Source organism: Geotrypetes seraphini, chromosome 9, assembly GCF_902459505.1.
Source record: "Geotrypetes seraphini chromosome 9, aGeoSer1.1, whole genome shotgun sequence".
NCBI classification, from domain to species: domain Eukaryota; kingdom Metazoa; phylum Chordata; class Amphibia; order Gymnophiona; family Dermophiidae; genus Geotrypetes; species Geotrypetes seraphini.
The window spans coordinates 92980597-93000303 of NC_047092.1; the positions used below are offsets into that span (position 1 = coordinate 92980597).

At 42.5% G+C, this 19707-nt stretch overlaps 1 protein-coding gene across 1 annotated transcript in view; it reads left to right on the forward strand.

The window, feature by feature from the left end:
• Positions 1 to 19707, forward strand: part of STAG1 (stromal antigen 1) — a 2074316-nt gene that overhangs the window by 828311 nt on the left and 1226298 nt on the right. The window contains 1 exon segment of the mRNA XM_033958034.1: positions 17096 to 17203. Coding sequence (XP_033813925.1) covers positions 17096 to 17203 — 108 coding nt within the window.

A 19707-nucleotide genomic window follows, 5' to 3' on the forward strand; every position in this document is an offset into this window, starting at 1 on the left:
AAATAAGCAAAAAGACTTTATTAATTTGGAAATATTAATTGGGAAGAATACATACTTTGCAAACGAGTTTCTACCAGAGCCTCTAATGTTTATAAATTTTTATCAGTACAACTAATATACTACTTTATCCTAAAGCAAAAAAAAAAAAAGAAATATAATTTTTTTTCCTGGTTTCTGCTTTCCTCATGTTCTCATTCAATTCCTTCCATCCACTGTCTCTCTTCTCTCTGCGTCTTCCATTTGCTCTGTTACTGTGCCTCCCTTTCTCCCCCCATTCCAAATTGGTCTGACACCCATCTTCTTCCCTCCGCTCTTCCCATAGTCTGGCATCTCTGTCTTCTTCCCTGCCAGCGTCTTCTCCCCACTCTCTCTTCCCCATTTCCTTTCAGCATCCTTCTCCCCCCCATCTTCCCCATGTCCTGTCAGCGTCCTTCTCCCCCTCTGTCTTCCCCATGTCCTTTCAGCGTCCTTCTCCACCCCTTTGTCTTCCCCATATCCTTTCAGCATCCTTCTCCCCCCCATCATCCCCATGTCCTTTCAGTGTTCTTCTCCACCCCTTTGTCTTCCCCAGTGCTTTCAGCATCCTTCTCCCCCCTCAGTTTTACCTTAAGCGCCTTTTCCTCTCCACTCCACCTTTCCTCCCTTTCTCCATCCCTGCCCCTTACCTTTGTGGCGCTTACCTGCCCTACTGACAACAGAACAGACCCGGTCCAACAAACCTCTCTGCCCTGTAGCCGCAAATCTAAATTACCTTCTTACAGCAGCTGGAGTATTGAAGCTGCTGTAAGAAAGTAATTTAAATTTGCGGCTACAGGGCAGGGAGGTTTGATGGACCGGGCCTGTTGTCGGTCGGTCGGGGGACCTGGCTGGCTGTGCTTCACCCGGGGCGGACCGCCCCCCACCTTGTACCACTTCCTTTTCCCTGCCTGCCCTGCCGCAGCACACAGCCGAACGGAAGTCTTCACGGTGTCAGCGCTGACGTTGGAGGGAGGGAGGGCTTTGCTTTAGCCCTCCCTCCGACGTCAGCGCTGACATCAGGAAGACTTCCGTGCGGCAGGGCAGGTAGAGAGACGAGCCTCGCGGCTGAATACATCCAGCCCCGCAGGAACCCCGCGACCCTCGAAGGCATCCCCACGGGATCACCGCGACCCTAGGGGGTGTCCCCACGGGATCCCCGTGACTCGAAGGGGAACCCGCAGGATTCCCGTCGTTCCCGTTCCCGTGCAGCTCTCTAAGGTAGACCCCCTGGAACAAAGGGGAGGCAGAAGATTAGGGGGCAGATGTTAAACTTGGGGGTGTCTAGAGTGAAGAGAGAGAGAATGTAGAGAGGTGGAAATATTCTGGACCAAGGAGGAAGGAAGGAAGGAATGTGTCGGTTTTGAGAATTTATATCAGTTGTCTATATTTTGCACTATATTTGTCTATTTTTCTATAGCTGTTGCTAAGGTGACATTGCATATTTTAAAGTCGTCTGCTTTGATCTCTTTGAAAAATAAAACAAATATAAATGATGATTAACATTTTCTCTGCATACAGTGTGCTTTGTGTTTCTTTAAATTTTGTGGTTACCATAATTAATTAATATGATTATATTGTGTGTACATGAAAAATGAATGGAAGAAATTACATTACAATTAGTACTATTATGATGGGGATGGGATCAGGGGCAGAGATTGGGTTGGGGTACTCGGTTGGTACTTGGCTCGAAGTTGAGAAACACTAGTCTAGGTGACTATATGGAGTTCACTTAGTAAGGCCCCTTTTACAAAGCCATAGTAGCAATTCTCCCCTGGAAAATGCACCAAAGTCCATTTGCTGTGGCAGAATTGCACATCCTTAAAAACCAGATTTCATGTCAGCAGGTCTACATTTTACTCCATCTTTCTACCAAAAGGATGTCTGCTCAATGTATAAGGGAGAGGAGAGCAACAGCACCATGGATCTGCGGACATGTACAAAGAGGGCAGAGAGCAATAGAAAGAGGGGGGGGGGGGGGTAAAACACGGACCTACCAATATGCCCACAGGAACTTGATTTCCCCATCCCATCCCCGTGAGTTTTGTCACTGTCACTGTCCCGGTCACGTTCCTGTAAGCTCTGCTTTGACTGTACAAGCCTTGAACACTTATGATTTTAAAGTGTTTGAGGCTTGTGCAGATGAGGACGGAGCTTGCAGGAATGGGGCGGGGATGGGGAAAAATTTGTCCCCGTGTCATTCTCTATTTTCCATCTTCCATTATCAGTGCTCCTTTTTCAAACGCCATGTTTGAGTGGTTTATTTACTTGATGCTTTCAAAATCTATAAGTGCAGTTTTTTTTAGAGCAATTATGAGGTCTCAGGGTTGGTCTTTTCTTCACGATTAGTACATATTGATTATCATATGGTTTGTTTGTTTTTGTGTTTATATATTTTATATATATTTTATTTTATTTTGTTCTGCCAGGTTTATCTATTGTATGCTTTCTAAATGATAAAGAAATTTAAATGTCCTATTTAATCTTTTTATGAATTTGTATGTATACAGTGTATTACACTGTCTGATACCCATACTTCCTTTTTTCGTGTCGGTCCTAGGAAATATTTGCTTGGTAAAAGAAAAATTGGGCTGTTCAAATAAAGCTCATTATCATTGAAAGATACTGTCATTCGGCAAACATTATCATTGAAAGAGATGATTGTCCTTCGGCAAAGGTGAGTATTTATTTTTAAGTCAATCAATTTTTATTAAGAAAGAAAGAAATACAAAAACAATAACAAAACGGCTCATGGCAGCAAAATAAACATTCCACTAATATAAAGTAGTGGAGACAAGCTTGCTGATATACAATAGCATAGCATATACAGTCATTAGTAGTATCAAAAGCACCATCGATACAGTACTGTAGAAATACAAATAAAATAAAATATAACACAAATGAAAAATCTCATGTGGTACATTCATAGTAAGCAATCAAAGGAGACCAGATATTACGAAAAATAGATTGTGAGCCTCTGCACTCGACCACTCTGGACTCATATTTATACGCAGAGAGAACCATAGACCACCATTGAGAAACAGATACCGGTCTCTGCGTCTTCCAATGAAGCAGAACAGTCTTGATGGCCAAGCCACAGAGTATGTCAAACAGGGTCTCCATATGTCGAGGAAGTGGAGGTTCAATTGCTGAGGATCTTAGTATTATAAGGTCATAGGACAACACTGCCGGAGAAGGAATAATATGACTCACAATTTCTCCAACATCCATCCAAAAGCCAGATACAAAGGAGCAGTCAAAAAGCATGTGTTGAAGAGTTCCAGCAGACATAAGGCATCTCCAACACTCGTTAGATGAAGTGGATACAAATCGTTGTTGCTTGATTGGAGTCCATAACGATTTATGAAGAACAAAAAACAAAGATTGTCTAAGAGAGGCCGAGTGCAAGGGTCTATTGGAGCGGCGCCATATCTGGTTCCATTGACTTTCAGAAACTGAACGAGAGAGATCTCGTTCCCATAAGTGCTGGACAGGTAATAATGTGAGCGGACCTGAAGTTCAATATACACCATATATCACAGACATGACATGCGGTTTGTTACTCCATGCTGATAACAGACAAATAATAGGGGATATAGGAGTACTATGGAGGCGACTCAAATCAGTCCCAAAAGTAGCCATTATGCTATGTCTAAGTTGTAAATATCTATATGCTTGGTTGGTAGGCAAATCATAAGTATGTTTCAGCTGTGTAAATGACATCAGGTTACCCTTATTCAGTAAGTCTCGGAGGTACCAAATCCCACACTCAATCCAGACAGACCAGTATATCATACGGGAACCCACAGTAATCTGGGGATTACCCCATATAGGTGAATAAAAAGAAAGATAAATGGGATAGCGCAATTCTCGACCAAGGGACAGAAGTGCTTTCTGAGATACTGAAAGAGTCACCCAGTCCCGGAAACATGGGGTCTCTAAAGAAAAACAAATCTTGTCAAGAGAGTAGGGATGCACCAGACCTCTCTCAATTACACCCCAGTAAGGTAGATCAGGGCTGTCTGGGGGCAAAAACCATTTGCTAACGCCACGTATTAGAGCCGAAGAGGCGTATAAAGAAAATTGAGGGAAATTAACTCCTCCCATGTCCCAAGGCTTTTTAAGGGTAGATAATGCAATGCGAGGTGGCTTCCCTTTCCACAGAAATTGTACAAGAATTTTATCCAATTTTTTTAAAAAAGTAGGGGGAAACGGAAGAGGGAGCATTTGTAAAACATATAATATTTGGGGAGTCATCATCATGCGAATGGACTCTAGCCTACCCCACCACGTCAAATGCAAGGGGGACCATTGGGTGCATAGCGCTTGAATCTTGGTCAAGAGATTTGTAACATTCAGATCTATTGTGTCCTGCCAGGTGTTGCAAAAACGAATGCCTAAGTATTTAATGTCATGTGGACACCACGTAAGGCCAAAAGGGGATATCATTGCCTGAGTACAATGTGAATTCAGGGGGAGTACCTCAGTCTTATCCCAATTGATGGTATAACCAGACAAAGTGCCAAATCCAGAGAGAAGTGTAAACACAGCTGGTAAAGTGGTTTCCGGATTGGATACATAGAGAAGCACATCATCCGCAAAAGCGGACAGATGCACCTCTCGAGGACCCACTTTTATACCCTGGATGGCAGCCGAGGTGTCCAAACGTCGCAATAAAGGCTCCAGGACCAGGTTGAACAGGAGGGGCGATAGGGGACACCCCTGACGAGTTCCCCTGGATAGAGAAAAATAAGAGGAAAAATGTCCATCAACATTCAACCTGGCCCTAGGATTAGAGTATAATAGGCGCACCATGTCAATGAATACATCACCTAATTGGAACCAGTGTAAAGTATGAAACAAATATTTCCATTCTACATAATCAAAAGCCTTTTCGGCATCTAATGACATCACACACTGAGGGATGGAGACATGACGGGCAGCCTGTAATACATGACACAGTACTCGAAAATTATCAGCTGTAAGTCGTCCCTTTACAAAACCGCATTGAGTAGGATGTATAAGCAAAGGAAGAACCTTAGCGAGCCTATCAGCAAGTATTTTAGCATAAATTTTACAGTCATAATTGAGCAACAAAATTGGTTTATAATTTTTAGGGAGCATTGGATCACGTCCAGGCTTGGGGAAGACCACTATATCCGCTTCAGCAAAGGTTCCTCCACTCGAGCCCCGCTCCATAAAGTCAGTGTAAAGCTGAGTTAGTAATGGTATCATTGTGGTTTGAAATGTTTTATAGAAACCCAGAGGGAGACCATCTCCTCCCGGGGCCTTGCCTGTCCGCAATCCACCAATGGCCGCACTGATATCTAATGGAGTTAAGGGTTGATTGAGCTCCTCAAGAAGCTTAGGTGGAAGAGAAGGAGGCAACAGGTCTCGAAAGAATTCGGCAAAGTCAGTTTCAGAGGGAGTAACTCCCGAAGTATAGAGTTTCTCGTAGAAGGAGCGAAATTGAGCGGTGATGGCTACAGGGTCTGTGATGAGAGAGTCCCCTTGTTTAAGGGCAACACTGTGACAAGCTCTTTTTTTTTTTGCTTAAGGTAGTTAGCTAGTAAGGTACCCGCTTTGTTTCGATGTTCATAATACAAAGCACCTTCATGTAACAACATTACACCAGCCTGCTCAGATAGAATGGTATTATATCGGAATTTCAACTTACGTATTTGTATCAAATCCGAGGCAGCCGATGAGATATGATATTGAACCTCCAAGGATTTTATTTGAGCATCAAGATCAAGCAGTGATTGTTTACGAGATTTGGTAAGATGAGCCGAATAGGCTATGATGCGACCTCTCAAGTACGCCTTATAGGCATCCCATATCAACTGATAAGATACAAGCGGTGTATCATTGTACATGAAATATTCAGTTGTCCACAGTTCCACCTGGGAAAGGAAATCATGATCTTGCAAAAGAGCAACATTCAAGCTCCATGAAGATGTAGAGGGTGAGGGGGTCGAGAGAGCATATGATATCGATATGGCAGAATGGTCTGAAAGAGGACAAGAGAGTATAGATGAAGAGTGAACAGAGTGTATGAGCGAATTAGACATAAGGAAGTAATCCAGTCGCATAGCAGACGCATGAGGCGCTGACCAAAAGGTATATTCTTGATCTTTGGGGTGAAAGAGACGCCATACATCAGCAAGGTCATAGGACTGAATGATATTTCTTAAGAGCGAATGGGTCGTAGGCAAGCGATAGGAGGAGTGAGATTTGCGGTCTAAGTGGGAATCCAAAACCAAATTCCAATCTCCGCCCACAATGATATACTCAGTAGAAAGGGAAGCCAGCTCCTTGGATATCTCATGAAAGAACTTTGGATCTGCTGTATTGGGTCCATAGAGCGAGAGGAATGTATACCTACTGGAAGCTATATCAAGGGTGACAGATACCCATCTACCCTGGAAATCATGGGAGGAGCCAATTATAGTGTAGCGAAGATGTTTAGATAATAAAATAGCAACCCCACCCTTAGTGGAAACAGCTGGGGAGAAGAAACAATGTGAGACCCAATCCCTCTTCAGTTTGGCAGATTCAATGACATTCAGTTTGGTTTCTTGCAAAAAGACTACCTGTGCAGAGTGATGTTTACAAAACAACAGCATTTTTTTCCTCTTGATAGGATGATGTAAGCCTCTGATATTCAGAGATAAGACCTTACATATTCCCATCAGCATGGAGTAACATCAATGTCAGTATCAATATCAGTACAGCATCAGTGCTAAAAGTCACATGCCAAGCAAATCTCAGACTTGTAAGCCACTGCCTTAAGCTAAAACTAAAAAGAAAACCCCCTTACATACCCACAATCGTACATCCCCCCTCCCCCTGCCAAACATAACAACTCCCAACCACCCACAAGACAGATGCCTTGTAACCAACCTGCCCAAAAGGCGACCCTAGGGCCTGCGGAGGGGAGGAGACACAGCAACAACACGGAGGCTCAAAATCCTCTCACCCCCCCCCAGCGATCCCTCTAGAAGGGGATGAGTCAAACATTAAACATCAATGGTGAAAACACAGCACCAATATCCACCAAAGTGGAGCTATAACAGCAGAATAGTTATACAGCCACCCAGTCACATAACAGTATTTGAAGTCATGGCAAGCACAAATATGAATAATATTAACACAGAATATCAGGTATCCATACGCACAAGGTCCTCTTGCTCTTTCAAAAATTTATCCACTTCATTAGGATCTCTGTAAGTTTTGGTTCTATTTTGATATGTGATCTTAAAGCGTGCAGGAGCCAAGAGACCAAAACGGGCCTCAATTGCACGCAGTCGGGGACGCAGAGAAAGAAATTTTCGGCGCTTCTCTGCCGTATCTTTCGTGTAATCTGCAGATATATATATTGACTGCCCCTGCCACTCAATTTTTTTCAGAGATCTCATTTTGTCTAGTATCATAGCAACATGTGGAAAACGCAGTAATTTTCAATACCATCGGGCGTGCCCGTTGGGAGCCTGAAGGCGCCTTGGTCGGCACTCTATGGGCTCGTTCCACTTCAAGGCCCGATCAAATTTGAGGGATAACACCTTGGGAAGCCAGTCCTCGAAAAATTTGCAAGCATCCGACCCTTCCGTTCTTTCATGCAAGCCGTTGACGCGAAGGTTCTGTCTTCTGCCGCGATTCCCGAGGTCCTCCAGGAGACTCTCTAGCGCATGCAGGGCTCGGCGGTCTATCTTCTGATTAGTGGCAATCTCATCAACTACCAGGTATTTGCGTTCCAAAACATGGCATCCATCGCCGATAATTTTTCAGTTAAGTTCATAATTTCATGTTTGATGTCCTTTATATCATCTTTGCTTTCCGACATCATGTTAGATATTAACTGTAATTGCTCCGAAATGGTCAAGTCAGGATCGCCACGTGGTCGGGCTGCTTCTCCCTTCGTAGGCGTCGGTGGGTCCTATTTCGGTCTTTTTGCACCCGAAGTGCCGGCGAAAGCAGCCTCTATTTTTCCCTGCTTAGGTTTATGCATCGTTTCGTTGTAAAATAAGCAAATTATGAGCAGGTAGAGTTAATGATATGTGCTGTGTATTGGGATCGCTAGCGGGAGCTCGGGATCTAAGCCTCCATCTTGTTCGGGCTCTGTAGCGCCCCCAAAGGTGAGTATTTATATTTAAGACAATGATACGGAGGCAAACTGCTACAATGAATTCAATCCATTGTAGCAGTTTGTAGTTTACTGCTATTTTTTGGTATTGTTTTTTTTGTTTGTTTGGTCATTCACACAGTGGGGTTTTTTTGTTTATTTTTTTCTAGGGTATCATGGATAAAAGTACTGTGCAGAATATCATCATTGCAAAAAGCAAGCAATTGTCTCTGATTGAAAATGATGGAGCTAGTCTGGTGTGGAAGTTCTTTGTTGTCATATATGTGGATAGTCAATGCAGCGGTTTCGCCATGTGCAAGACTTGCAAGACAGCGTTGAGGTGGAAGTCGCGTGACAGTACCAGTGGACTGAAATCACATGCAGTAAGCTGTGGTGGGCAAAAGTATACTGCGATGAGAAGCATCAATGACTTTTTATAGAAAGCGAATCAGAAGGAAGAATACAGAACCTTGCCTTCAGCAGTGAAAGTAAAAGTTACTGATGCAGTTGCTTCGATGTGCGCCATGGACATCAGACCTTTTTCTACGGTTGAGGGAATTGGATTCACGCGCCTTGCTGATTTGTTGATTTCCATTGGTGTGAAATATGGCCAAGTTTCTGCTGATCAGGTACTCCCCTCTGCCAGACGTATTATCCAGACATATTTCTGCTATTGCTGAAAAGAAAAGGCTGCATTGTCTGATGTGTTGGGTCAGCAAAATAAATTTGCTATTACAACTGATCTGTGGACTGAAGATGGAACTGGTATGCCATACATAACAGTGACTGCACACTATGTAGACAACAATTTTCATCTTCATGCAAGAATTCCCGCCACCAGAACTCTAGTTGATAAGCACTCTGCAGCATATTCAATCTACTGTCAAGGAAATCTTGGAAGAGTTTGGGGCTTATCGTCAGAACAATGTCTATAACACTGACAATAAAGTTAATGTTAAGGCGGCATTCAAAGATCACCAGTGGTTATCATGCGCAGGCCACAATTTGAATCTTGTGTTGGTTCATAGACTGAAGCACAATGACAATTTTGATTCTCCAGTTGCTGATAAATCTTGCAAAGGACACCATTGCACATGTCAAGCATTCAAGAATGCATCACAAGCTAGAGTTTAGCCTTAAACAGGCTCTTCCAACAAGATGGAACAGCATTTTTAAAATGCTGGAATCAGTATCTCAAAACCTACCACATCTTAAAGAACTGGCTAATGAGTTCAGGGATAAAAAAAACTGCAGAGGCGGCTTTTAGATTTGAATGAAGCGCTATTAAACGACACAATTTGTGTCTTGCGCAACTTTGATGCGGCAACAACTGCTTATCTGCTGATAAGTAGTATATCTTGCAGTTGATTGTAAGACACTGCCAATAATTACTCTTTTAAACATTCAGTATCATATATTAGTCTTGCATTCCTTTTTTCATTTTTTCTAAGGGCTTCAGAAGTGCCAGTTGTTAGCCAAGTGTTTTCTATAGCTGCAAGCATGCATGTGGCAATGGCCTCCTCAATATCCCAGGTGTTTTTTTTTGTACTTAAACGTTTTTTAAAGTGCTCTGTGCTCTATTTATAAAAGTTAATAAATTTTAAACGTTAAAACTTATCTTTCTATCTTTATATTCTCCTGTTCACAATGGGAAGGGACCTGTCATTTCGACATGTTTCGCCCGAAGGCTGTTTCAAGAAAAGTCCCCTAGAACATAAAATTAACCATTAACAGGTTATTGTTGTTTTATATATATATATATATATATATATATATATATATATATATATATACAGTGGAACCTTGGTTTACGAGCATAATTTGTTCCAGAAGCATGCTCGTAAACCAAATTGCTCGTATATCGAAGCAAATTTCCCCATAGGAAGTAAGGGAAACTGCTTTGATTGGTTCCACTTCCTCCCCCCCTCCACGAGGCTACCGGCGCTGCTCCATTCTCCTCCCCCCCCCTTGAGGAATCCGACGCTGTTCCAAACCCCCTCCCCGCGATCCAGCTTCCCCCCCCTGCGAACCAGCATCCCCCCGCTCGCGTTGCCCTTCCTCCGCGATCCTACTTCCCTCCCCCCCCCCCGAGCAGTCAATGACACCCTTTACCCGACTTGGCACCAGTGCCGGTGCCCGAAGATCCTCCCTCTTCTGGCGCGGCTAGGCAGTGCGTCGGAGATCCTCCTTCTTCTGGTCTGGTCTGGGCTGGACTGGCTTTGAGCATTTGCGCATGCTCAAAGCCTTCTGGTCTTGCTCTCTCCGAGATTGAGAGCGAGACCAGAAGGCTTTGAGCATGCGCAAATGCTCAAAGCCAGTCCAGCCCAGCCCAGACCAGAAGAAGGAGGATCTCCAACGCACTGCCCAGCCCAGGCTGCGCCAGAAAAGGGAGGATCTTCGGGCACTGGTGCCAAGTCGGGTAAAGGGTGTCATTGACTGCTCGGGGGGGGGGGGGGGAGAAGTAGGATCGCGGGGGAGGGGGGGGCAATGTGAGCGGGGGGGATGCCGGACCGCCGGGGGGGGAGCGCTCGTACAGCGAGGCAAGCTCGGTTTACGAGGCACCAAGTTTGCAAATGTTTTGCTCGTCTTGCAAAACACTCGCAAACTGGTGCACTCGTAAACCGATCTATGAAAATAACCTTTTTAATAGGAGCAAACTCGTCTTAAAAGTTACCTCTTTTATAGTTTCTCTGCATCATCCTGATCTATTCATTATTTGTGAGCCAAGATGGCCATAATATTTTTTATTTTTCAATAAATCCTCCCCTTCATTGACGTCAAAGATATTCGGCAGCAAATCAGGATTCACACCAGCGACATCCATTCTATTTCTTGATTTAACTCCCCCCCCCCCCCCCCCGGTTCCACTGTATTTAAAGTGTATATCCACCACTGTTCACTAAAATTTAATTTCTGTTTATAGTTTCCTCCCTCCCACCCTTCTTTTATGTGATCTATCACTCGCCAATGGATGTCCTCTACCGTGTGTGAATATTGCATCCAGTGTTGTGTGTTGAGGTGGTGTAGATACAGATTGTGTCTGATGTCAAGAAAGCCTGGAATAGGCATGTTAGATCTCTTGGAGGGAAGAAGAGATACTGGTTGCTGTGGATAGGTAGACTGGATGGGCCATTTGGCCTTTATATGCCCTCATATGTCTATGTTTCTATGTCCAGGTAATTTTCCTCTGTAATGGTGTTTGTGTTACTGGATGCATCACAGAAAAAAAATGGTCCAATCAGCCCAATACTAGACATTGCACACCAAACCACTAGCTTTGGGGAATCTTGTTCATGCTTAAGAATTTCTACTGGGTTTGATTTTCCTCAAATTCGACAGTTGTGTCGGTTAACTTGACTAGAGAGGTGACAGATAGACGCGATGCTGAACCATAAGTTTTCCATGAGTTGAGGGTTGTTATGGTAATGATGCAGGAGTGATTCACACATTTCCACACGAGCATTATAATTTTCTGCTTGAAGTTTTTGAGCAACCTGAAGTCGATACAAATACAGCTGTTTCACTCTCCAAAGCATCCGCTGAATCATGTGGGGTCGCTCCAGATGTATGATAGGGGATAGTTTCTCGAGGGTGGAAGGGATCATGATTGGGCAGACTTGTTGAGCCGTCAGCCCTTTTCTGCCGTCATATTCTATGTTTCTATGAATCAAACTTTTGTTTATGCCGAGTTCCAGTGCAGCCTTCCAGATCGATTTTTCCTGGCTTTTCGCGAACGCCTGCTCCAGAAGTTCAGTGTTTTCATTAGTGGTGGTAGTAGCAGGCCTTCTGCTGCGTGGTTTGTCAAGAACAGATCCTGTTTCGAGAAAGTTGCCATAGATAGCATAAATTGTGTTTCGCATTGCAGCAGTTTTACGGCCATAAAGCTTCTCAAACTCTCGCTGAACTGCAGTCAGAGACTAAAAAACTTCTTGCTAAGCGGCAATTTTGCAACGCTGCTCTAATGTCAATTGGCGAGCCATGGTTAAGGGATGATTTATTTACAAAAACTGCAAAGCCTAACTATTCTTTTGCTGATGACCTCAAGTCTCTCTGAATGATGCCTGGAACAAAATAGAATTTAAAAATGTGACTTTTGGTACACTCTTTATTTATATTGCATACTAAACTTCTATTTGGGGGGTAAGGATAACTCCTATTTGTTAATAATAGAAAAGGATGTTTAATAATATATTACTCAAGCAAAGCACATTAAAAATATATTTTGCATACTAAAACTTCTATTTTGGGGGCTTAAGAGGACTCCAAGTTGATATTAAGCTCAAAATTTGTTTAATAATGCATTACACAAGCAAAGCACATGAAAAAATATATATATTGCATACTAAACCTCATTTCCAAGAACATAAAATAAAATATACTACTCACACACAATGGCTGCAGTAGTTCAGAGCAAGTGGACGTGTCTGCACAATCTTGACATCATTGTGACATAATCAGTATACACCTAGACGATAGAATGGCACTAAAAAATAAGAATATGTGCTGGGATATCTGTCCATACTTGGGATTTGAATCTATGACCTTTGAAAGATGGAAGCCATGCCTTTAACCACTGAACTACAGGATCTTTTGTTTAGGGAGAGGTTCCTATTATTTTGTAGTGACTTTCTGCCATCTAGATAGATATTGATGATGTCACAATGGTGTCAAGATTGTGCAGACATGTCTACTTGCTCTGAACTACTGCAGCCATTGTGTGTGAGTAGTGTATTTTCTTTTATGTTCTTGGAAATAATAATAAGAATTTATTCTTATATACCGCCAGACCACGAATGGTTCTAGGCGGTTCACAGCAGATAAGGCTGAACATCCAGCAAATATATACAGTTCAAAAAGATACACAATACATGTTGTATTTAAAAAGCATTAGGAAGCTTGGGTTACAAATTTGTCAAATAGTTGTGTCTTTAATAGTTTTCTAAAAAAATAATAGGATGAGACTTGTGGCATGATTTTGCCAAACCAGGCGTTCATTTTGGCTGCCAGGAAGAGAGAGTTCTCTCGAGAAATCTCTTCATACGACACGATTTGACAGTAGGATATGTGAATAACTGGACTCTACTTGTGGGCTTATTGGAGTGATTTAAAGAGAAATGGGAAACAAGCTAACCTGGGGACATACTGAAGATTGATGAGGTTTAGTTTGCAATATATATATTTTTTCATGTGCTTTGCTTGAGTAATGCATTATTAAACATATTTTTTCTATTATTATCAAATAGGAGTTCTCTATAGCCCAAAAATAGAGGTTTAGTATGCAAATATATATATATATTTTTTTCATACTGCTTGAGTAATGCATTATTAAACATATTTTGAGAATAATATCAATCTGGAGTCCTGCCCGGCTACTTTGACCAAACAACTACAAACAATCCAAAATACAGCCCTGAGACTCATCTACTCATTGAGGAAACATGACCATATTACAGAAGCATACATCAACTCACACTGGCTACCAATATAAGAAAGAATACTATTTAAATTCTACTGTATGTTATTCAAAACCCTAAATGGAGACAGCCCAACCTACCTGAACAACCGAACCACCTCAATCAGACGTAGAAAAACACACCCCATTCACACTCCCCTTGATCAAAGAAATAAAACGGAAAAAACTATATGATGGCCTCCTAGCCACTCAAGCAGCAAAACTAGATAACCAGATCTCCAATATATTAATATCTACCCCAGACTACAAAATGTTCAGAAAAGAAATAAAAACTATACTCTTCAAGAAATTCCTGAAACAGACCTAACATCAACTTACTGTCCTACCTCCATCTTCCCGCCACACTAAAACTACCAGACTTCTCTTTACCTCTCTAGAAATGACAAATAATCTTCCATTGTAACCCATCTATAATTCTTTTAAAATCCGCCTTGAACTGCAAGGTAATGGCGGAATAGAAATCTCTAATGTAATGTAATATACCCCCAAAATGAAAGCCCCGTTCACCTATGGCACGCCTAAGTGACGTCCACTTAATTTGCGTCTACCTAGCACCCAGCTCATGCTCAAAAGTAGACCTGGTTTTGCAACGCTTACATTTTAAGTGTTAGGTAGACGCCCATGCCTACACCACACCCATGCCTATTTTTTAGGCGCAGCTTTTTCTGAAGGGCGTCCTTCTCTGTTTCAACTTTACCCTTTTATTATCCTGCATGGGCTGAGTGCACAGGAAAGTGTTAAACCTAGATTTTCAGCTCACTTTAGTAAAAGGACTCTCTTGTTCCTTAAATAAACAAAGTAATAATTTAGAAACTGTGTTGTGTTTATTCAGGTTTCCTTTGTTTAACATTATATTTTGTTTAAAGATAGAAAAACCATTCAGTGTGACACATATGTAATGATAGGGGAAGGGGCGGTGGGCTTTTTCATATTATTCTATAAAATGTGAATACATTTTGATTTAAGAATAAGGAACACAAGTACAGTATGTCAGGTACAACTCTGGAAAGACCGAACAGGAAAAGGACCTGGGTGTTCTGATAGATAGGACCCTGAAACTGTTGGTGCAATGTGCTGTGGCGGCGAAGAAAGCAAATAGAATGCTGGGTATGATAAAGAAGGGAATCATGAGTAGATCGGAGAAAGTTATAATGCCACTCTACAGAGCCATGGTCAGACCACACTTGGAATACTACGTCCAGCATTGGTCTCCATACCTAAAGAAGGATATAAAACTGCTGGAGAGGATGCAGAGACGAGCAACAAAGCTAGTGAAAGGTATGGAGAACCTGGATTATGAAGAACGACTTAGGAGACTGGGGTCGTTCTCCCTTGGGAAGAGGAGACTGCGAGGAGATCTGATCGAGACTTTCAAAATACTGAAAGGAATCGACAAAATAGAGCAGGAAAAACAGATGTGCAGATGAAACTGAACGAATCCAAAGTTCAATATCTCCATTCTCGCAACAAGTTCGCTGTCCTTCTTCAATTTGACTTCTCTGCAGCTTTTGATGTCGTCCATCATGATATTCTAATTTACCAACTCACCAAGATAGGCATAAACTCCACAGTCCTTGACTGGTTCTCGAAGTTCTTACGCTCCCGCTCCTACATAGTCAACATGAAAGGCACTTCTTCCTCCCCCTGGAACCTGATCTGTGGAGTCCCACAAGGCTCACCTCTCTCTCCTATCCTCTTCAACATTTATATGTCTTCCCTTAAACTCCTCCATCTCTCCCCCCTTGAAACACTCTACACTTACGCAGACAATATCTTTGTCCTCCTCGAGACCGACCGGAACCTCACCAACCTCTCGGCGAACATATCCTCATGTATATCGAACCTTCAATCCTGGGCCCACACTGTGCAGATGAAACTGAACAAATTAAAACAAAACTTCTCTGGCTCAGCCCAAAATTGGACCAACTGCCCACCTCCATCCCACTGTCCTCTGGCCCCACTCTGCATCTTGAATATTCTAGTAAAGTTCTGGGAGTCATCATTGACTCTACACTTTCCTTCAACGATCACCTCAACTCCCTAGTAAAAAAATGTTTCTTCAGCCTTCACATGCTGAGAAAAGTGAGATCCTGTTTCCATCAAAAACACTTTGCCGTCCTTGTCCAATCCACCATCCTTTCCAGACTGGACTACTGCAACTCTATCTACCTTAGCCTAACAAAGAAAAACCTTCAAAGACTCCAGCGGATTCAGAATACCGCTGCTAAGCTTATCTTCGCAAAAAGCAAATTCGACCACGTCTCACCGCTTTTATCCAAGCTCCACTGGCTTCCGATTATCTCCAGAGTCCACTTCAAATGTGCCTGCCTCACTTTCAAGATCCTACACGGTATTCTCCCTCCCTTCATTCCTCTTTCTTGGAACTCCTCTAACCCCAATTATGCCAGATCCACCCAAAAACTGAAACTTTCCTTTCCTTCTCTAAAAGGCGTTTCACTTGTAGGAAAACTAGGTTCTTCCCTCCCTTTCAGAATCACTCAGCTCTGGAACAACCTTACCTCCCCTCTTAGGAATCTGAGCTCCCTCTAACTCTTCCGTAAACATCTGAAAACCTGGTTATTCTCAAAAATGTAACTTCTCCTCCCTCTCTGATTATTCTAGTCTTCCAAATTTTCTCTTCATTTTGCCTCTTCCCTCCACTGGAGTTCCTTTCTACCCTAACTCTTGTTAACCGTGTCGAGCTTTACGAATGTAGAGAGATGCGGTATACAAACCTAAGGTTTAGATTAGATTAGATTAGATCTGAGCTCCCTCCAAATCTTCCATAAACATCTGAAAACCTGGTTATTTTCAAAAATGTAACTCTTCCTCTCTCTGGTTACTCTGTCCTAAATTTTCTCTTCATTTTGTCTTTTCATTTCACTGGAGTTCCTTTCTACCCTAACCCTTGTTATCCGTGTCGAGCTTTGCGAATGTAGAGATGATGCGGTATACAAACCCAAGGTTTAGTTTAGTTTAGTTATTTACAATTTCCAATGAGACACGGACAAGAGGACACAGACTGAAGCTGAGGGGGGACAAGTCTAGGACAAATATCTGGAAGTTCTGTTTCACACAGCGAGTGGTGGACACCTGGAATGCTCTCCCAGAGGAAGTAATTGAGGAATCCACCGTTCTAGGATTTAAGGGTAAACTAGATGCACATCTCCTTAAGAGTGGCATAGAGTGATGTGGGTATGGGTAAGCTGGATGCACATCTCCCTATGAGAAGCATAGAGTGATATGGGAACCAAAACTCTATGCCAGGGTACTCCTGGCGGGGCCTCCGCGTGTGCGGATCGCCGGACTTGATGGAACTAAGGTCTGATCTGGAGATGGCAATTCTTATGTTCTTATGTTATGTGGATGCTTGCTGCTAAAGTGTGTAAAAACAAATAAAAAATTATTTATATGTTAAGTAGAAAGGAGTGTTGGAAGAACTGGAATAAACTATTTTAATTTAAGAATTACTTTGTCTTTTTCAGTGGAAGTGAAGAGGCTCTGTCAAATGAAGACTGTGAAAATGTTTATCATCTAGTGTATTCTGCACATAGACCTGTGGCTGTAGCAGCAGGGGAGTTTCTGCACAAAAAGTAAGTATCTGCTTCTGGACTGTCCGATTAATGTCTGGATTTCAATTATTTTGATTTAACTTTTGATGAAAAATGACTTAATTGCCAATGTTGTATATAGAGTTCTGTTTAAGCTGATTACAGTTGAATCTTATAGAAAAAAAAATCTTGTAGTGATTGGCAAATAGAACAGAAAAGTTCTAGGGTAAACACTCTAATTTCAGCTTCTGTTACAGAAAGCATATGAGTTATGACAAATGGACTAACTTCCCCATATTGTGAGCTGTTGCAGAAGGAATCATACTTTTTCTTCAGCTCTGCATCCTTCCTCAGTGGACTGTATTGCCTCTTTTCAGTTTTTCTTTCTGGAAGCGAGCTGGAAGGTGTCTTTCTGATCTGCTCTAAGAAGTTTTATTATTTTCAGGTATTTTATTCAATTTTGAGGCTTATGGTGCTCAAGAGGTCCCCGGTGGCCCTGGGGCAGTTCTGCCTAGGAGAAGATGCAGACCCTCTGATGAGCTGCCTGCTGCTGGCAGCTGTAAAGGAACCTTTCTAACTAGTTTGTACTAATAGTTAAGGAGCTTAGAGACTGTTCTCCTGGGAGCAAGGCTCACCCCTGACTTATCAGGTGCTTGAGTGCAGGATGTTTGGTCCTGTAGGACTTTGACCATTGCTGCCTGTGTTTTTCCTCTCCACATTTGCAGTCTATGGGTATGTGGCAGCCCGAAGATTGAAGGGTCCTGTACTGAGGATTTACTTGTTTGAGGCAAGGGTCTTATCCCAGGACAAGCAGGCAGCATATTCTCACTTATGGGTGACGTCATCCACTTTAAGAACTTTAGAAAGTTTGCGACTGACCGCACCGCACATGTGGGAGTGCCTTCCCGCCTGACATAGGGGCACGGCTCCTCAGTTTTCCATGGAGCTAAGAAGTTGTGTATTTTGAACATCATTCAAACTTTGCCTTTTTACCTTCTCTTGCATATTTTTTCTTTTACTTTGTTCTCCTCTTCTCCCATTTTATTTTTTTCCTTTAAAAAAAAAAGTGGGGTTATTTTTTTCCCCTTGCGGGTGTTTGCCAGCGGGGTCTATTTTTCCTTTTCAGCCATTGAGTTTAATTTGGCTGAAGTGGTCTTCCTGTCGATGTCCCACCCGTTGACTGGATTTAATTAGTGCAGCAGGTGCCAATGGCCCATATCTCTCACCGACCTCCATTGTTGGTATTTGCAGTACCTTGGCCCAGAACATCATGTAGAATCCTGCGTGCGTTGTTCTTCGCTTTAGAAACGTACTATCAAAAACCACAAACTACTACGAGAAAAGTTATTCGGCACCAGCATGGACGTTGAAAAGGCATCCCAGCCATCTACATCGAAGGTGTCGACATCGACACTGGTGTCGGAGGACATATCTACCTATGGTCACTGTTCCCTCTAAGCTGAGCAGGAGTCCTCCACCCACAGTCTCACCAATAGAGGGTGCTGTTTTACTGTCACATTTTTCAATTGTGAGGGACAGGCAAGTTCTGCAGGACTCCAGGGAACATACCTGTCCTTAGCGACTGAAAATATTCCACCCCCTAGTGGTAGCAATGCAGCTGGAGGACACCTGCTCAGCTTAGAGGGAACACTGAATTTGCTTCTCAGTCGGTGTCGCAGGCCACTATGGCATTGAGTCCAGTCATGCCGACTAAGCGACAACCTCTCTTAGGGCTCACCTCTTCTCCACTCTCATTCTAGCAAATGCTCTTCCAAGAGGAAACACTGATCATCTCGGCGATCCTGCTTCCTCTTTAAAGATGAATATGAATGCTAAATGATCTCTTGGTCTACCCTAGCTAATATCTGTATTGATCCCATTCAACTTTTAATATGATTTCCCTCAATGCCCACTTGTCTTTAACCTTAATTGTAATCTTTTCTTTTTAAATTGTATTTCCCCCACTCTCCTCTTGTTTTTATGTATATTGCATCTTGTCATTAACAAGCATGTTAATAGTTCCCCATTTTAATTTTTAAAACGCTTGGAATTTATGATTAGTGTTTCATCAAATTTTAATATACTTGAAACTTGAAACTGCATCTACTCATCAATTATTAGACAATTGGGTAAAGACCTCTCTGTCAAACTTGAGACTTATTCTGCCTATAATGCTGAATTTCTGGAAAAGTTAGATGATGATCAGCCTCCTAAAGAGCTCTTAAAACTCCCATTACATGGTATCCTTAAAAAGATTCTTCATAAGAACTGGGGAGACCCCTTTCACTATACCTGTGGCTCCCATAAAGTTGGACTCTCTTTATAAAATTGTCTCTATTCCAGGTTTTGACAAGCAACAGCTTCAGCACTAATTGTTAGTGGTGGAATCTACTTAAACATAGAAACATGACAGCAGATAAAAGCCAAATGCCCATCTAGTCTGCCCATCTGCAGTAACCATTATTTATTTCTCTCTGAGAGATCCAACGTGCCTATCCCAGGCCCTCTTGAATTCAGACACAATCTGTTTTCATCACCTCTTCCAG